This window comes from Sander lucioperca, chromosome 3, assembly GCF_008315115.2.
Source record: "Sander lucioperca isolate FBNREF2018 chromosome 3, SLUC_FBN_1.2, whole genome shotgun sequence".
Lineage (NCBI taxonomy): Eukaryota > Metazoa > Chordata > Actinopteri > Perciformes > Percidae > Sander > Sander lucioperca.
This window is the reverse complement of record NC_050175.1, coordinates 37,115,892-37,135,891: the sequence shown is the minus strand read 5'-3', so window position 1 is coordinate 37,135,891 and position 20,000 is coordinate 37,115,892. Positions and strand designations below refer to the sequence as shown.

General features: G+C 39.2%; 1 protein-coding gene and 1 long non-coding RNA gene across 3 annotated transcripts in view; both read right to left on the bottom strand.

The window, feature by feature from the left end:
- Positions 1-1,725: 1,725 nt before the first annotated feature.
- On the bottom strand, positions 1,726-2,934 carry LOC118494795. Its single transcript, XR_004896985.1, has 3 exons — positions 2,925-2,934; positions 2,649-2,651; positions 1,726-2,006 (listed from the first exon to the last, which is right to left on the bottom strand). It is a non-coding gene; the product is annotated as an uncharacterized LOC118494795 (long non-coding RNA).
- A 6,326-nt stretch (positions 2,935-9,260) lies between these two features.
- LOC116067301 (gamma-aminobutyric acid receptor-associated protein-like 2) overlaps positions 9,261-20,000 on the bottom strand; it is a 16,665-nt gene continuing 5,925 nt past the window's right edge. For both annotated transcript variants that reach the window (XM_031323718.2, XM_031323719.2), the window contains one exon: positions 9,261-9,446. In XM_031323718.2, the coding sequence (XP_031179578.1) occupies positions 9,356-9,446 (91 nt within the window). In that variant the 3' untranslated portion in view covers positions 9,261-9,355. The remainder of the gene's footprint in view (positions 9,447-20,000) is intronic.

Here is a 20,000-nt window from a genome sequence, read left to right as displayed (position 1 = left end):
TTAAAAACACAAATGCTTGATCAAGGGCTTGAATCTGCAAAGGAACTACAGCTTTTGAAGTAGGTGTAAAAAAACATTTTTATTTGAATTGTAGTGGAGTACAAGTATAAAGAAGCAGAAAATGGAAATACTCAAATAGTGTACCGTATATACAGTGAGCAGACTGAAGGACAATAATAAAGAGAGCAGAACATTACATACAAAAATAAAGCTTTTATTCTGAAGTTGACGGTGTAGATAAAGAACATAATCTACTTGTGATTTTAATACACAAAGGAACAGCATTATCACACTTTTGTCTGCTTATCTTCAGACTTCTGGGGCTTGGAAATGACAGATGATGAATTCTGAAATTCTGCCAACAAGTCTTTTGCCCATTTCCACTGAGGATCAATACAAAACTTATGTTTCACAGCCGTGACTCTGTAAGAAACACAGATATTGTTTATCAGAAAGATAAGGAAACACAATATGCAAAGCTGAAAACCTGCAGCGGTAAAACAAGTTTTCAGGTATACTGAAAGCATAAATCTGACAGATTAACAGATTAATCGAATATGAAAAAAACGTTAGTTGGAGCCCTATTTCCAAGCCTTACAACGCCATATGCAGACAACATTGGTTAGATGTGATTAAAATGAACACATGTATACTTACACAATTGCTTTGGCTCCGCAGTGCTCCGGGGTCATCGCCACGTGTATCACCTTTGTTCTAGGAATATGTTGTTGACTGTAACCTGGACAGCATCCATTCCTTGAAATTGACAGTGCGACCGGACCTGTGAACACAGACACACATTTAATACTAATACACTAATAGTACAGTTAAAGCTAACCTTACAACAACCACTTTTGGTGTAAGTTGGTCATAAAACTAACCCCGATCTATCTTAACACAGTCCTTTTCCTGTCTTGATGTTCCGACAAAATCAAACTTGTTTGATATTATCGGACGTTTTAAGTCTTGGTAGTAAAATCTGATGCCTACCAAACACTAGAAGACTTTGAAGAGACTTTGAAAAGACTAAAGTCTGACACCATGTCACATCTAGGGCTGGGTACCGAATTCAATACTTTTTAGGCACTGAACGAATTGCCTCTAAAGTATCGAGCATTGAAAAATGCCTCGTCATTCAAAACTCAAGTTCAATACCTAAGGAGTAAATCTCATCAGCGTCAGTGAGCCAATCAGCAAGCAGCATGCTTGAACCAAGATCTAATAATGCTGGTGATTGGAGATTGAAAAAAGTATTGTTTGAACTGGTATCGCAATGCCACAATATTGCTATCGGTACTGGTATTGAAAATGTTTATACAATCCCCAACCCTTAGAAAATGTAACTACCAAGACGTCAAACTTCTCGGAACTTAAAGATGGGGAAAACCTGACCTAAGACAGCTGGGACTGAGTTTTATGACCACCTTGCACCAAACGATCGAGAAGACAGGAGCGCACCCCAACTCTAGCAACTCAGCGACAGCAGAATCGCGGCATAGTCTGTGACTAAAAACTCAGTGACATTATGACAGATTGTCTTTAGATGTGAGCTGGTGTCAGACTTTCAAAGTCTTCTATGGTATGGTCGGCATTAGACTGAAAGCTCACAGAGAAATCAAGTATTTAGTTACTGACCGGCAGAGAGGGTGTGATGCAGGAAGCAGATCAGAAGTGCGAGAGCCACCAGAGACTTCATGGTTCAAAGACAGGAGAGCTTCTGTTTGGATGAAAGCCTTCAATCTTCAAGGTTTGATCTGTGTTAGAAACCTGCTCTGTGCTTCCTTTATATACAGCTCGTGTCTCCAGTTTTTCATTCGTACTCTTCTCAGAAAGCAGATGGTTCCTCTTTTCTCTCTCACTTTTTTCTGCACTACAGAGAAAATATAGGGGTAATAATAAGGTGTAAAACAATTCTGCAAACAGCTCTACACAGAATATAATGTGGGGTTTCCACTGGTGCTTTCTCTTTTAGATTTCTCCGGATATATCTCAGCTGCAGCCACTAACTTTAATATGAGGCACACAGTCTGTTAAATGGTGCAAGAGCTGCAAAGATGAATCATTTAGTTGTCAAATATCATTTAGTTGTCAAATATTACATTAACTATTTTGATAATCGATTCATCTGCTTGAGTGATTTTTAAAGAAAGATTAATAAAACTTTTCAACAACGATTCAAGCTTCCTAAATGTGAATATTGTTCTAGTTTCTTCTCTCCTCTGTGACAGTAAACTGAATATCTTTGAGTTGGGGACAAAACAAGACATTTGAGGACGTCATCTTGGGCTTTGGGAAACACTGATCCACATTTTTGTCCTTTTTCTGACATTTTATAAATCCAACAACTAATCCATTCATCCAGAAAATAATCGACAGATTGATCGAGAATGAAAATAACCATTAGTCGCAGCCCTACATAATGATATAAAAATGCCTTTTGTATATATTTTTCTATATCGCTCCTATTGTGATGTCGAAACACCAGCAGCCGAACTGCGCTGTGGCAATATTTACATCTACGTTCTGATCCTTGCACGTTATGTTCATTTTGCACTAAAAGTTCTTACTAAAAATACTTTTCATTTGTCAAGTATTAAATTCACACAGGAGTAGACAAAGATAGGTTTTACTGTGTGGTCATTTCATACAGACTATTTCTTTATGTATTGAATTATGGGAGAACATGCTATATCGTGATATCGTGATATTTTTTTATCGTTATCATGATATCAACTGGCGCAATAAACACGTGGCGAAAGGCTGCGACAGATTCTTTGTGTTAGTTGAAAGAAAATATCAGTAATAAACTGCACTTCATAATGTTACTGTCATTCTTTTTAGTGGTGCCTTTTTATATGCAATTCACTGTTCAATAAAATGATTTTGGAAATGATTTATTTCCTTTCATTTGTTTTAAATTCAACAAGCACTTTTTTGTATTTTAGCAGAATACTGAAAACATCCGACCTGAGTACACTTTAATATCTGTTTATTTATCGCAAGTAATATCGTCAAACTGAATTTCTTTGAGTTGTTGACAAAACAAGACATTTGAGGACGTCATCTTTCACCATTTTCTGACATTTTATAGACCAAACAACTCCACAAACAAAACAAAATCCATTCATCGAGAAAACAGTCGACAGATTAATCGACTATGAGAATAAACGTTAGTTGCAGCCCTAAATAATCTTATTTTAGCATTAGAATATTACAGTGTAAGTATTGTAGTACTGATAGTAATAGTTGTAGCACTATTAGTAATATTAGCAGTATAAGCATTAGTAGTATTGGTCACATTAGTACTCCTTCAGTTTCCACCAGAAACAGCACAGCAGCATTTCTTAGAACAAAAAAGAAAAAGTTTTTCATTCACAATAAATGTGGTTGTACTTTGTTATTCTGGTTATAAGATAAAAATAATTTAATGAGCAAACAAAGAGAAGTGAAACTATATCAACCTTTTTTTTTGAAGAAGCAGAAGAAAACTGCTTCATTGGCATAAAGAACGCAGGTGGATTATTTACATAAAGACGGTCTTTAAGAGAAAGAGCAGTGGGCAGAGTGTGATTCCCTGAAGAACCCCAAATAAGTGCTGAAAAGTAACCAAGTGCATTTGCTTACCCAAGTACTGTATTATATTACACTTCTGAGGCAGCCATTTGTTACTGGAGTCTTGCTACACTTTGTGCTACTTTGTACTTTCACTCCACTACATTTCAAAGGGAAATATTGTACTTTTTACTACATTCATTTGCAGTTATAGTTCATGATTACATGGCTTGGTTGAATTCTAAGGCATTCTGCGGTTTGCTATTTCTTGATAACAGACCGTTGCTAAGTATAACCAAAGATCCTTTATACTAAAGATAGAGCATTTCAGGCAGCGCCAACAGTATGAGACGGTACGCACCTTCTGTCTCCTAAAGGGGCGTGGCCTCGTTCAGTGGTGTAGTCTAATGTATTGTAGTGGGTATACTGTACTGTATATTGGCCTATATATTTGGGCCAGAATCTGCCTTTGGGGAAGGGAGGGGATATCATAGTGGGGGGTCTGGGTGTCCGTCCCCAGGGAAGTTATGAGCGTCAACGACTTCATTTTCTGCATTTGGAAACACTTTAATGCACCAATTTACAGGGAAAATCCCTTTATTTAGCCTATGCTAAGAAAATGAACACAGATGACAATTCAAAATTAGGGCTGTCAAACGATTACATTTTCTTAATCGCGATTAATCGTTGAATTCCTATAGTTAATCGCGATTAATCACGTGTTTTATCACATGATTAAAATTCTATTATTTTGCATTTCAGAACTGTTTTTAAGTCCATATTAACAATGGAAACAATTCTTACCGGTAGATCTTGATTGGGAATCAAATGAATGCAAAGAAAGTGACTTTATGAACTTGATTTTAAGATTTGTATTTGTTTATTATATATTTAATCTAGTCACACATTTGAATCTAGAGTCAATATTAGGGTTGGGTATTGTTTGGATACCGGTGCTAAAGCGGTACTTTTAAAACGGTACCGGTGCCTTAACGGTGCCTGAACCGATACTTTTTAAGAAAGTTACAAAAAAGAAAGGTACTAAACAGTTGGTGACATTAAAGAACGGCTTGTTTATTGCTAAGGCCATATCGTCAAAATTAAATGTTTAATAATAATGTAATAACTATAATAATAACTTATTTCACTAGTAAATAGCTGTTGAATGACAAAAACAACCACCAGATGGGAAAAGGGCATTTAACAACAACTTTGAATGCACCACGAGGATGTAAATTGTGTGTAATTGTGTGTTTTTCCGACAACAGCAGCTGCAGATTGTTACATGCCGGTGTTGAATCCTCTACAGTGAAATACAGTCACACTTTACACCGTTTAGCGTTAGCTGTCAGCATTGTAACCGTGTTTAATCCAGCTACTAGCTAGCGGTAGGCTAACATCAGCTGCTGTCGAGTATAGTGTTAACTAGCGTCATGTGCAGCGATGTTTCTGTTTCCTGTAACGTCTGTTTCAGAGCATCAGAGAGAAGAGCAGACATATCAGTGGCTCCAGAATGAGGCACCGAAGTCCGCGTTGCTATTCCTGCAGCAGCAGGATGTGTTACGAGGAAGTACGGCAGAATAGTAGCCTGTTAGGCACGACGCAAAGCCGAGTGAAGTGAAAATAAATTAATAAATGGCGGCATGCGATTAATACAATTAAAAAAATTAACGCGTTATGCTCAGCCCTTAATCGCATCGCGATTAACGTGTTAATGCTGACAGCCCTATTCAAAATATATAAAAAATATAATGGAAAGTATGTTGTTACGTGTCATCACCCGCCAGGTGGATAAGCCAGTTTGTGATTGGTCCCCGCAAATTTGTAACGGAAGCAGGATAGAAAGATGTGCGGGTTTCCAGCCGGAGCTGCAGGACGAAATGAAATCGCCGGCAGATCGGATTGGGTTAATACAGGAGCAGCAGCGTTGGGCAGTAAAGGCCCAGACACACCGACCAGACGAGACGTAATACGTCTCCATAACAGCAGGCGGCACTAATCTGTATTGTCGCCCAAAAATGAAAACTGGCAGCTGATTGGATGAACGCGTCACGTGGGTCTGGTTTCTCCAGAAATTCAAAGACAGACTGTCATGGCGGCTCGTTCAGAATACGATCTCATATTGGACTAAAATAGTTCACTGAAACGTGTTTATGAAAACATTTTAAGCGAGAAATAGGCCGTGCAGTTGCTGAATCTGTCTTCATTTCAGATCAACAAAGGTCAGTTTAAAAGATTTTCGTCAGATTTTGAGAGACTCTAGTCACATTCATTCCGCTCCTTGTTTCCGGGTTAGCTCTCCACCAATCAGATGGGTCATTTGAGTCTGACTGCTGGCAGTGCCCGCCCCGCCTAGCCTGACAAGCCAGACCCACATCAAGATGTTGGGTCTGGGAACTCACCATTGGCAGGGCTCAATCCGAGGGGCGGGATAAACGGTTGTCTTTCAAATTCCCTCTGCACGCAATAGGATAGCGCTACAACCAGGACAAACAACGAAGAAGGTAGCGAAGCTAGTTGATAGATTAAACTTTTGCCGTATCTGTTCGGCAAAACACATCTTCCTTTTTTAAGAATGATTTCAGTGCCGTTCTTTATTCTTTTCTCAAAGAAAAGCTTAACTCCAAGTCTTCCAGAAGACCGCTGTTCCCAGCAGCAGCAGCAGCAGCCATAAGCCCCGCCTACCGACTCTATACACGATGTGATTGGCCTGACCAGAGTTTGGTTTTTCCAGCTCGCAAACCAACGGAGAGTTGCTAGACCCCCCTGGCTGCAAATTAAATTTGCTGCCGCTAGGGTGCGTCTAGATTTCTAGGCTACGCCCCGCTGATTATACATGTCAAATCGGCCAAAATGAAGGCCTCCTCCAACGGACGACAGCACGGAACACACCGAACAGACTCGAGTCACTGACCTCGCCAGACTGTCCAACGGCCGATTATCGGCTCGGTGTGTAGTAGGCTTAAGAGACAAATAAAGTGTTTTTTTAAACATTAAAGCATGTAAACATGTCCTTGTAGAAAGAAAGAAAGAAAGTCTCCTTTAATGTGCTGAATGTGGAGTACAGAACCTTTAATGAAGGATCTGAATACTTTTTCCAAAAAGCCCCAAACTAACCCTAACCCTAACCCCAAAGAGTGGGGAGTCTAATTGAGAACTTTGTATCGACAAATATCAAAAGAACATCTTTAAAATTAACATGGAAAATTCAAACTAGTAATATTTATTTATCAAGGAGAAATTGATGATCTGTCAAATCAACACGTGTTGCATCAGTGGAGACGTTAGGAGGGGGAATGACGTCAAAGAAATCTAGCTCGATTCTGAAGAATTTGTGGTTTAATGCAAAAACAGGTATAGCTTCCTTCCTTCTCCCTCTGAATACTAAATCAGGGAAGTTCTGCCCGTTTAATAACAAGTATGCAGGACGTTCTTAGAAGACATGAGGAAGTGAAATTTCTAGAGAGGCTAACTACTAAGCCAGATAATTCTAACAGTTACGTTATTGGTGTTCCATTTATTTTGCATAAATTAACCCTTTACATGCAGTTTTGATCCTTTCCCCCATTAAAGTGGCTTTAAACTGCCTGAAGAAATCATGTTATCTTGTATTGAAGTGACTGTAGATTGATACAATTGAAACTTAGTTATAGCTAGTTATTTAGTTAGTTAGTTAGTTATAGTTATGGCATTTAATAATGACAAGAAACATTATGAGATCACAGTAAAGTTGACCTTTGAGCTTTTGGATACAAAATGTCTTCACTTCATCATTTTATCCTGTTAGACATTTGTGTGATTAGCGTATGAAGTATTTAATGAGGTCCCATTCAGTGGTGTAGTCTAATGTATTGTAGTGGGTATACTGCACTGTATATATATTGGCCAGAATCTGCCTTTTGGTGGGGGGGGGTGTCCTCCCCCAGGGAAATTTGGAGCATTAAAGACTTCATTTCCTGTATTCTGATACACTTATGCACCAATTTACAGTGGAAATATACCTTTATTTAGCCTATGTGAAGAAGGAAAACACAGATGACAATTCAAAATATATCAAAAATATAATGGAAAGTATGTTGTTGCGTGTCATTGGGCATTTTTAAGTGGGTATATGGAAATCCTGGAGCTTTCTTAGTGGGTATACTGCGTATAGCTGCGTATCACAGACTACACCACTGGTCCCGTTGAGTGGAAGACGTTTTTTTTTAAGGCGTTGTTGAGCGATCACAATAACAAGAATGGGACGAATGGACGTACGAACAGACGTCATACAGACAGACCACGGATGTATAAAACAAACCTGGATACAGCGTTCGAGGTGGAGCTCCATTATTCAGAGTTGCTCAGTTGCGTGTGAAGCCAAAAACGTTCAACTTCCTCGTATAAAATTACCCAGATGATCGGCGCCGCTTCTGAATTGTGCGGCCACTAGTGGGCTCAGTGAGATCTCCACTTTTGAGCCAAATTGAAATTTTGTGTGTCAAACACTTCATTTTCTAGACTGGGTAAACCCGGCTCTGGCTGGAAACCTGTACATCTTTCTATCCTGCTTCCGTTACAAATCTGCGGGGACCAATCACAGACTGGCTTATCCAACTGGCGCGCTATTGGCGGGTTTAACACGATGACGACAGGGAAGCCCGTCTCTCGCACGACCGTCAATCCAATTCCTTTTAACCTCTCGACGATGCTCAATGGCTTCTTTAGTTTAGCAAACAAATCGCTCGAGTGGGTGTAAATACCACTCACTTTCGTGTTTTTTTTTCATTGCCGCTTCTGCAAAACCGCTGATCAATGCTACAAACCAACACGTTTGTTGACACGTTTCAGCCTGGAGTTTTCGTGTCGCTCTGCAAATTACGTCACCCAGATCGTTGGTCTGATTGGTTGAAGGACTATCCAATTGCGTACATTTGAACTATGCCCGTTGATCATGCATCTTGTGCAGTAGAGAATACAGCGCAGACTCCCCTGACTAATGTTCAATCTTAAAAGACTGAGCTTGGTCTGGTGATAGCCAGACTAATCATTTTCTGCATTCTGGTGAATTTTTCTGCAACAATATTATGGTGCAAATGTCTTAATGTATGTAATGGAAGTTATAATAGGTTTTTGGGGTGGGTTGCACTGGCCATTTTTGATGATTAGGGGGGGTTGTAACCCCCGCATCCCCACTGTAAATTATGCCTATGATGGAAGCAAAATATCCACAAAATTGGAAAATAATTTTTTTGCCTGTAGTGTCCTCTTTTTAAGGTCTTTGTTACACGTGTTGAAGCTCATTAAACCAAATGTACATTTAAATTAAACGACGACGACCAGGTTTCATTTTAATCTTTTTATTGGTTAGGTCATCCTAGTTTAATTTCAAATAATTAAATTAAATGTTCTGTTTAAATATTGTCTTCAAAGAGGAAAGCATATAAACTAAAAGCAAAACTCAGTCACACAAATCATTTAAAATGTGAAAAACAAACAAAAATAAATCAAAGTTCCTCCTAAAAACACTGAAATCACAACAAACATCAAACAAATAATAATTGAAATGAAAACGCTCACGCTATACACAACTGAATCTATGATAAAGATCTGGTGCAACATAAGCCAGAACAAACACGCCGGTGCACTTTGTTTATGTTCATCCAGTCAGGGAAGCAGTCGGTCCGTCTTTCTGTTGCGTTCATGGCTCTGAATCGCTCTGGGGTTTCCCGCCGTTTCTCCAGGGGCGGCGTGAGGGCTGTGATTAGATGTGGGTGGGGGTCGTCGCGCAGGTAAGGCCGGTCACGATCAGGGCTTCTTGTTTTTAAAAACCGAAGGTGTTCTCCCCGCTGTAAGCCACGTATAAAAAGCCGTCCTCGTCCTTCTCTTTCTCGTACAGCTGCCCCATCGTGATGCTGCAACAGGAAGAAGACACCGATTATTGATCCAGACGGCCAATCGATCACCCAGCACTGAATCGGGCTGGGAAGGATTGGGCATCGAGAACCGATTCCTACTTGGAATCGTTTCTTTATTGGAAACGTTTGGAGGATTTGATTTCAAATCCGATCACCGCTTCCCAATTTAAAAGGCATACTATGTAACTTCTCCCTCTTCGGTCCCCCTACATGTTGTCTCATTGGAACGTTCCAATGAGACAACATGTAGGGGGACCGAAGAGGGAAAAGTTACATAAGGGGCTTTCCGACCGGATAGTACTTGTACTTTTTAGAGGAAAAGTACACTTCTAAGTAGTTCTAAGAACTACTCTCCCCCAAAATCTTTTTTTCCGTTTGCATTCCCACTGGCCAAGTGGCCATAGGGACTGGTAGGAGGGGTAAGGGAGTGACGCAAGCACGGCAGCGTCTTTATAGCGTTTAAATCAGAAAACAAATACACCAAAAAAAGTATGAACTAAATACTAAATCTAATGTATACAGCATATTTGTCATAATTTAAACAAGTCTCCCGAAGAGAAAAGGGTATCTCTCTCTCCCCCCGCCTCTGCACTGTGGACGTGTGTGTGTGTGTGTGTGACTGCCCAGTCAGCGAGGTTGTCAAGCCCGCAGGGCACGCTTGTGGAGTTTAACTCTGAAAAGACAGTTTAACCACAGGTTCCCGTTAATCTTATGATGGACATGTGTTGTGATATTTAAACAAACGATCCGTCAACGGCAAAATAAAAGCCTATCCTTTACGAGACCGGTCTGAGAGACCTCCAGCTCACAGCGAGGTCTCTGAGCCAGTCATGGCCGAGTGACGAGCTAGCGGCCGGGGCAGGCGCTTGCTGGCTGTCGCCTCACTTCATGGAGCTCCTCAACTCCGAAAACGTTGAAGCAAATTGTTAATTTGGCATACATTTTCGCAAGACTGCCTATATTCGAAATCTAAACAGTTCATTTCTCGCCTAAAACATTGTCAGAAGTGAATTTAATGATGAATAAGATTTGATGAAAAATTGTTAAAAATGTCCCATTGTTGGTTGTTGCTCTGTCTGCAAGTTCCGAGTTGGCAGTGGGCGTGACTTATAAGTTCGACTAATCAAGTACACCTAGGAAAAGGGAAAAGACCCTGCTCTGAAGTAGGAGCTAAAAAAGTACGCTACTGAGGCCAGAGGAACTTAAAAATCCACAAATTTTTCCTGTCGGAACACGACGAAAAAAGTGTTCTAGGAACGTTTAGTTCTAAGAACTGCAAAAATCCCTCCGGTCGGAAAGCCCCTAAAGTATGCCTTTAATATGCGGTTGGTTTCCGTAGCAGCCAGGCGCTTGTTGTGTTGCAGCCTTGGAGCACAGTAAGCAGCGCTCTAGTTATTTTACGTTGAAAAAGCCCGGTAAAACTGCAACCCACCATCGAATCAAAATAAAACTTTCCTCTTATTTGTGAAATAAGCACGTGACCCGTTTCAACTCCACCCCTCAAAGAATCGGAATCAAGAATCGATAAGAACCGGAATCGAAAGGAAGAATCGGAATTGGAATCAGAATTGTTAAAATCCAAACGATGCCCAACCCTAGGGCTGGGAAGCAAATTCAATACTTTTTATGCACCAACCGAATTGCCTCTGAAGCAGGGGTGTCAAACATACGGCCCGTGGCCCAGAACCGGCCCGCCAAAGGGTCCAATCAGGCCCACAGGATTACTTTGCAAAGTGTGAAAATTGCAGATAAGTAATTAATTCCAATTCCAAATTCACCACTTTAATTTCAGAGAATATCTGAGGTTTTACTCTGAATATTACCCCTCTCTCCCGGGTCCGTGATAATATTTTTTTCCCTACAACGGCCTGAAATTTCCCTAACCTAATTGATATTGAATCAGAAATGTAATGGAATCGAGAAGTCGGGTCACAACAGTTGTGATAAAACGGTCTTGTTGGAAGGGGAACAAGTGGGGGAGTCAGTGGTCTGCAATAAGATATGTTTATTATTGCAAATATGTAAAACTAATTAGTTTCCTATCAAATTAAATTGAGGGCTGTTTTTAATTAGAGGTGCACTGATCCGCTATTAAGATCGGATATCAGTCCCGATATTGACAAAATAGTTTTGTTAGTTTTTTCCCTCTGAAGAGTTGAGTGTACAAATAAATAAGAATTCAATACATTCCATCTATGTTATTTTGTCTTAGTTAATAAAGTAATGTTTAGTTAGGAAAGTCTGGTGCCTTTAGTCTCTTCCACATGGTGGAAGGAAGGTGTAAGGTGGAAGGTATACAGTGTATTATTAATTCAACAACGGTATCTGATTGGTATCGGGTATCGACAGATACACAAAGCCCTGACATCGGGACTGAAAAGGTTGGATCGGTGCATCCCTAGTTTTTATGCTCCTAACGATCACAATAACTATGTAAATCAAGAAAAGTGATTATTTTGCACGTTACATTTTGTTAATTAACTCTTATTATTTATCTTGTTTTCTTCTTCTTAATGAAAAAATAGTTAAACGGGAAACGTATTAGAGAGAAATGTCACAGTTCAGGGTGTTTTGACTGTTTGATTCTTTACTGTTTCACTGTTTTTTTAACTTCAATAAATGCAAACTCTTTCCACAAGTCAATGAATCATTAAATCTTGTTAACGGTGCACTATGAGTTCCTGTATGACTTTCCAAGTAAATTCAAAACAAAACAGAGCAAGCTCGCCCCTCCCCTCATGTTTCTGACTACTGTCACGAACCCCCAAACATCTTGTCAGTGATTGGCTGGAGTGGTTTGTTGTATTTTGGTGCCTATCCTGTGCCTCTAGTGTTTGTTTGACGTTTACGGCCCCTGTGTTGTCTCCAGAGACCGGGCTTTTTCACGGTGTGTTCAGGGGGCAGGCAGCTAGCGGATCAAGGAGAGAGGCCTACGATTTGAGACAAAATGAAATCACGCTGAAACCATACAGGAACTCATAGTGCACCTTTAAATAATTGTGATTGTGATTTTTTCCCATAATCGAGCAGCCCTACATCAGAGGGTAAAATAAAAACTACAGTGTTGGCTGTTTCAGTAAATTACAGGGGGTACATGAGATTAAAAAAAAGAAAAGTTTAACTCTTGTGTTGTCCTTGGGTCAAATTTGACCCGTTTTCAAAGTTTTTATATCAGAAATATGGGATTCTTTCAACCAAATTGCCCAGAAATAACGTGGATGTACAGTATCTCACAAAAGTGAGTACACCCCTCACATTTTAGTAAATATTTCATTATATCTTTTAATGGGACAACACTGAAGAAATTACACTTTGCTACAATGTAATGTATTGAGTGTACAGCTTGTATAACAGAGTAAATGTGCTGTCCCCTCAAAATAACTCAACACACAGCCATTAATGTCTAAACCGCTGGCAAGAAAAGTGAGTACACCCCTATGTTAAATTCCCAAAGAGGCAGGCAGATTTTTATTTTTATGTATCCAGGATACTATGCATCCTGATAAAGTTCCCTTGGCCTTTAGAATTAAAATAGCCCCACATCATCACATACCCTTCACCATACCTAGAGATTGGCATGGGGTACTTTCCATAAAATCATCTCTCAATGCAAATCAAACCAGCTATTAGGCTAACTGACATAAAACCATGCCAATCTCTAGGTATGGTGAAGGGTATGCGATGATGTGGGGCTATTTTAATTCCAAAGGCCAAGGGAACCTTATTCAGGATGCATAGTATCCTGGATCCATGAAATAACTGGCCTTTAAAAATAAAAATCTGCCTGCCTCTATGAGAATTTAACATAGGGGTGTACTCACTTTTGTTGCCAGCGGTTTAGACATTAATGGCTGTGTGTTGAGTTATTTTGAGGGGACAGCACATTTACTCTGTTATACAAGCTGTACACTTAATACTTTACATTGGAGCAAAGTATAATTTCTTCAGTGTTGTCCCATTAAAAGATATAATGAAATATTTACTGAAATGTGAGGGGTGTACTCACTTTTGTGAGATACTGTATGCTTGTACGTTGTATGGAACCCAAACAACATTCTTTGCAGGTATTATTGATCACATCCATTGAATTTTGGGTGCTTTATTCAATTTTATAGCATTTGAAAAAAAAAAAAATTAAATGTTTTTAAAACAGTATCCAGTCTGTGACTCACTCAACATCCTCTGATCTTAACTATTAATCAAAGTAATTCATAATTTTAGCTTTTTTTAAACCCAAAAATTAAGTATAATGTCATTTAAATTAGGTTTACTGAACATGAATTTAAAAAAAAAAAAAAAAAAAAGCATCAGAAAAGCGAATAAAATGTCGGAAAAAGCGCCCCAAAAAAGTTCATTTTCAATATTGACCCAGAAGGACAACCGGTTCACACAAGACAAGGGTTAAAGAAATATATATCTGCTAAAAATAATTTTACTTTAATAATAAATTAATTTAGTGATGGATTCTAAACACTTGAAATGTAGCATTTAACCCTCATGTTGTCTTTGGGTCAAATTTGACCCGTTTTCAAAGTTTCTATAGCAGACCTCCTCAACCTAATTGCCCAAAAGTAACATGGATGGTTCCTCGAAACGCTCTTCACAAGTCAAATTAAGGATCAGTTCACTAATTTTATTGACTTTTAGGTGTTTCACTCATTTTATAGCATTATTCTGACTTAACTTTGACAGTCTGTCATTATCCATTAACATCCTCTGATCCTAAATATTAGTCTAAATAATTCATACGTTCTGCCTTTTTAACTCAGAAATGATATATAATTTCATATAGGCTAAATGAGCTTAGTGACCATAAATTCCCCCCAAAAATGGTGTAATAATAGTGGTAATAAGTTGTTGTTAGTGTATACTGGTGGTAGTGGAAAAAAAAAAAAAAAATGTAGAAAAAATGCTACAAAAATATTGAGTTAAACATCGAAAAGAGACAAAAATGTTTTGTTTTTTTAAAGCGGCAAAATAAATAAAAAAAACAAACATCAAAAGTGTTCATTTTTCAATTTTGACCCAGAAGGACAACACAAGGGTTAACCAAATTACCACAAAAAAAGGATGGATTCCATACAACGCTCTTTGCAAATACAACTGATCACTTTCATTGAATTTCGGGTGAAAATTGAAATGGTTTCAAATCAGTATCCTGACTAAACTCATCCACTCAACAGACGTTCCTCTGATCTTAAAGTGATGGTTCGGAGTAATTTCACCCTAGGCTGCTTTGCACCTTGACCTCGAGCAAAACACCCCCGCATGAGCTTTTTTCCCTTGTTATAACGTTGGTCGAGTTAGCGTTATCAGCTGGTTAGCTTAGTGCAGGCGCTAATGGATCCACGTTTGTATGTCGTAAATTACCCCACTAATAATGCCCGGAATGATACCAAACTTCTACAGTAGTACAAATACTTTCTGTACTCATAAAACGAGGCATTAGAACGTTTGTAACTACACCAGAAGTATGAAGTAGTAGTATGTCCGGCAATTTCCACTGGATGCGGAACGTCTGCGGAACGTCGACGGAGTCATTAGGTTTCCATTAAAGTCAATGTGTGCATTTCCACTGACTGCAGAACGTCTGCGTCCCGACTCCGTCCCAGTTTCGTCAGTCCGCAGCCCTCCGGAGCAGATACGCAGAGCTTCTATTTTTGACGGACACCAGAGAGCTCCGCAGCAATTCAGCACAATTCAGATAGTGCGGGACAGGAAGTCGAGCACAGAAACAAAATAAAACATCCGGTTACTTTTCAAAATAAAATACACCGTGCTCACGGCGGGTCATATTTTCCTGCACTACACCTTGAAAACACAGCACAGAGTAGTTTCCCCTCTACTCCTCTGGATGGAAACAAACTGTTGTTGGTTTTGTGTTTCTGTTTATAGAAACTACATCCTGTTATATCGCGCAAACATACGTGGACTTGCGAGATCTCGTGGTCGGCTGGCCGCAGCCGTTACGCAACAAATCCGGACCTGGTGGGTATTGACGGACGGCGGAGCACGTAGCCGTTCCGCAGCGGAGCCGGTCCGCAGATGTTCTGCATCCTGTGGAAATTCACGGTGTAAGTACTGCGCAATAGCGTGGTAGCAGCCAAGAGGAGTATCCATCAGGCAAGTGTTATTTAAATATACTTCTGGTGTAGTTACAAACTTTCTAATGCCTCGTTTTATGAGTACAGAAAGTATTTGTACTACTGTAGAAGTTTGGTATCATTCCGGGCATTATTAGTGGGGTAATTTACGACATACAAACGTGGATCCATTAGCGCCTGCACTAAGCTAACCAGCTGATAACGCTAACTCGACCAACGTTATAACAAGGGAAAAAAGCTTATGGGGGGGTGTTTGGCTCGAGGTCAAAGCAGTCTAGGGTGAAATTACTCCGCACCATCACTTTAACCTTTGTGTTGTCTTCCATTCGACCAGGCACCGTCCTCCCCGGTGTAAATCAACACTTTTTCTGACGTTTTTGTCTCTTTTTTCGACACTTTTGGTGCTTTTTTTCAATGTTTTGGCGCTTTTTTACGTTTAAGGCTTCTTTTCACTACCATGTATAAACACCACTAACAAACTTATTTCCACTAGTTTTACACTCATTTTTGGAATTCGTGGTCAATAAACCTCATTTATAGGAAATTACCTAATTCTTGATTTAAAAAAATTATGAATTATTTAGACTAATATTATAATTTATAAAGGAAGGATAATCACAGACTTGTATATGTCAACGTTCAGTGAGGATACTGTTTCGAAAACATTGAATAAAACACCCAAAAGTCAATGAAAGTACAGATCCTATCTTTTGTTGTACTTGTGAAGCGCGATGTGTGGAATCATCCATGTTATTTTTGGGTAATTAAAATGAGGTAGTTAAAGAGAAACCCATATTTCTGATACAGATATTTTGAAAAACAGGTCAAATTTGACCTGAAGACAACACAAGGGTTAACTATTAGTCAAATTGAAATGGTTTCAAATCAGTATCCTGACTAAACTCAACATTAGTTCCTCTGATCTTAACTATTAGTCAAAATAATTCATAATTTCTGCTTTTTTAACTCAAATATTAGGTATAATTCTATATAAATGAGGTTTATTGACCATGAATTCCAAAGAGTAGTGTAAAACTAGTGGTAGTAAGTTGGTGTTAGTGAAAACTAAAAAAAAAAGCAATGAAAATGTCAAATGTCGAAAAAAGGGTTAAATAAAATACATATTTTTGACCCAGGAGGACAACACAAGGGTTCAATGTTTTTCAGTTACAAAGTTGTTGCTGTTGGGTAAATAATTAGTGAATCAGACTCTTTAAATACGGTTATTTATTTATTTTATTACCAAAAATGTTTTGCGCTGCTAAGGAGTACTTTATTAAACAATAGTTTTAAGGGGGTTCATTAAGGGACAGTTCGTTATTTAACTAAGGGGTCACCGGAGGAGTTTTGTGGCCTCTAACCTAAAAAGACGTGACCCTCCCCTCGTCAGTAATAATTTTCCTATGACCCTCCAAAATGATTTGAAAAACAGGAATGACCCTCCCCTCGCGTGCAAGCTTGCACTTAGCAAAGAAGTACAGATACCATTTGATTTTTACAGCCATGATGTACAGGAGTTAACCTCTGCGTTCTCATCTTACACATCATACTCCTCTGTTATGGTGTGGTGGCCATTTTAGTAGATTTACTCACTAACATTGTTGTGGAAACACAATAAGCATGGAAACTAAATGCACACTTCATGCATTACTGCATTACTTCAGATACTAAGTTACTCCTCTAGTAAACTAGTATTCATATGAAATAAAACAATAAAATATTGAGACCATTCAGCAAAGGACGCTGGGATATAACCAATTCAACACTGGTTGCTATGGACTTGTCACTAGGCTTCGTCATTGTATATTTTAGAACATAGGTAAAGCTGCCGAAGCTGAACATTAAATTCCAAAACACATGTTTATTTTTAACACTAGAGCGGCCATGACGGTCATTTTGACCGTTTTGAAATTTATATGTGTAATAACTTTGCTGAATAAAAAAATACAATCCTGCTGCTGCCTGACTTTTCCTAAAAGAGTCTGTAATTTAATTTAAAATAGTTTTTATATATATTACACAAAAGGCAAAGAAAATACAAATCACTTTTACCTATTTCGGCCATACACGGTCATATTGACCGCTCGGATTTTCGCGGTATTGTTTTTAATTTTTCGTGCGGTTGAAGATGCATCTTGGTTGCTTAGTAACTACCATAGTCTCTGTCAGAGAAACGTAACTAGCGGTCTCGAGTAACAAGTGTGGGCATCACCGATGGGCCGAAGGCAAAGCCAGAATCGGTAACGTAGGCTACTACGGCGTGGATGGACTCTGTTCTGAATCAGAAGGCAAACACCGGGCGCTCGCTCTGTGAAAGGCGCGGTACACGTAGATGGCCGGTGGTTGTTTACATATAACTTTATACATCCTCGAAGTGGCTGGAATCATTGCACACATCCTCTCCAAAGAGTACACCAGCAGTAAAATTGTCCGGAGGAAGTTCATGCAGCAACTGGCAGACGAGCTGAGAGCGGAGTTTATGGAGGAAAAAAGGGCCGCGGCGCACGGTCCGAGCAGCGCTGTGCACCGCAGCAGACGCCAAAACAGAGGCAGTGCCAGGTTAGGTTATAGCTAAATGTTCAAATAAGATACTTTTAATTGTTATTTGGCTGTTATGAGTTAAGTTGAATGAATTTCCACACCATATTTTTCGGGATATGAATGTATGAAATAATTACAGTTTACTATGCCATGATATGAATTATTGAAACACGTATTAGGCTACTACTCAAATGTATAATTAAACTTGGTGTTATTACATTTTTCTAAAGGTATCCAACACAATAACACAATACATAATACAATATCGCAATTAGGTATGTATCATGAGAGATTATAGAGTTTGGAATCTGGCGGTCAAAATGACCGCTCACGGCAGTTCTAGTAGTTATGGAATTCCGGCACTTCTAGTGTTAAAGCAGATTTTAAGTTACATTGTAACAATTTAACAATTCGCACGGCTGTTTTGGAACGCAATAGACAGACGCTTAAATTCAACTAAAATGTAACAGTGAACAATCAGTGTTGGACCTGCAGTCTATCGAGATGCCTCTCCAAACGCAGAAACCAAGCGCAGTCACACCATAAAACGTTAAGACACGTTGAGAAGAAAGATCCGCATTTTGCCGTAATCCAATGACAAAAAAAAAAGTAATCCACAGCGATCAGTAGATCCACAAAAAGGTAAATGACACGGTGTATCCAGCAAGGCCGATATGAGCGGAACATACGAGGCCTCTCCACTTCGCCGTTTAAACAAAGTGTAATAAACGTATAAAAGTCCAAATCTACACAAAACCCGCAATCAATTAGTACGCTGACATCACATTTATATACATGGCATTTGGGAAACCTTTATTGCAAGGTTGGCACGGCAACATGTCCAGACTAGTGCAACAGTAACTTTCGTTTTTTGCGTCCTGCTGCTCCCATCGTCAGCCAGGTAATATTTTTTTTACTAAAGCAGTATATGAAATCAGATGTATTACCTATCACCATTTAGCTGTTTTGTGTTATTTAAGGTATTTATTTAATATCTGGTCATGCCAGATGTAATTATCCCACTAATTTTTTAAACAATGCAATTACCCGTTTGAGCCACCAGGGGGCAGTGCTCCTCCTGCCCTCCCAGCGAACTCCCCGTATGGGGTCAGACCATCTGCTAGGGGGCCGAGACTGAGAGCTACATGGATAAATATGCACCAAACAAGCCACTTTGAAATTTTGCTCTTTTCATGAATTAAAAAGTTGGGCGACCCCCCCACCCAGACTAAAAAATGTTGGATGACCCTCCCATCAGCAAAATATAAAAAGACATGACCCTCCCCTATTTTCCTCCGGTGGTCCATTCAAAAGAAAGTTTGAGAACGACTGAAGAAGAAACAAGTGTAAACGTGTGAGAAGCCCTGCAGGGGGCCCCAAAAGGCCATATTTCTCTCTGCCAAGAGGCTAAAAATACAGGCTGAAAGTGCCGAGTCATGACTGTCTGGCCAGAGAGAAGTGTGCGGTGCGACTACAGATCCCTCTGGGTGTTGTAAGTCCGTCTCAGTGTTGAATCAGCTGCAGGCCTAATAATACATTACATTTCATCATTCTCCAGATTAGATTCTCCAGATGTTTTCTTATTTAGAAACAAACTCTGAATAAGAAAATATCTATCTATATATATATATATATATATATATATATATATATATATATATATATATATATATATATATATAGCTTTCTCTAAAATGTACCTTTATAAAATGAGCATCGACACATTTACACTCAACCATGAAAATGATATAATTGAGATAAGAAGCCACAGGGGAAATTAAATAGCGGACAGAGTCACTTTATTCCGACCGTGACGGCGTCTGAAATTAAACAAGAGTTCCTTTTGATAAAAGCCATAAATGTGATTTGACTGCAGTTTTATCTCAGCTACCTCTACCGACCATGA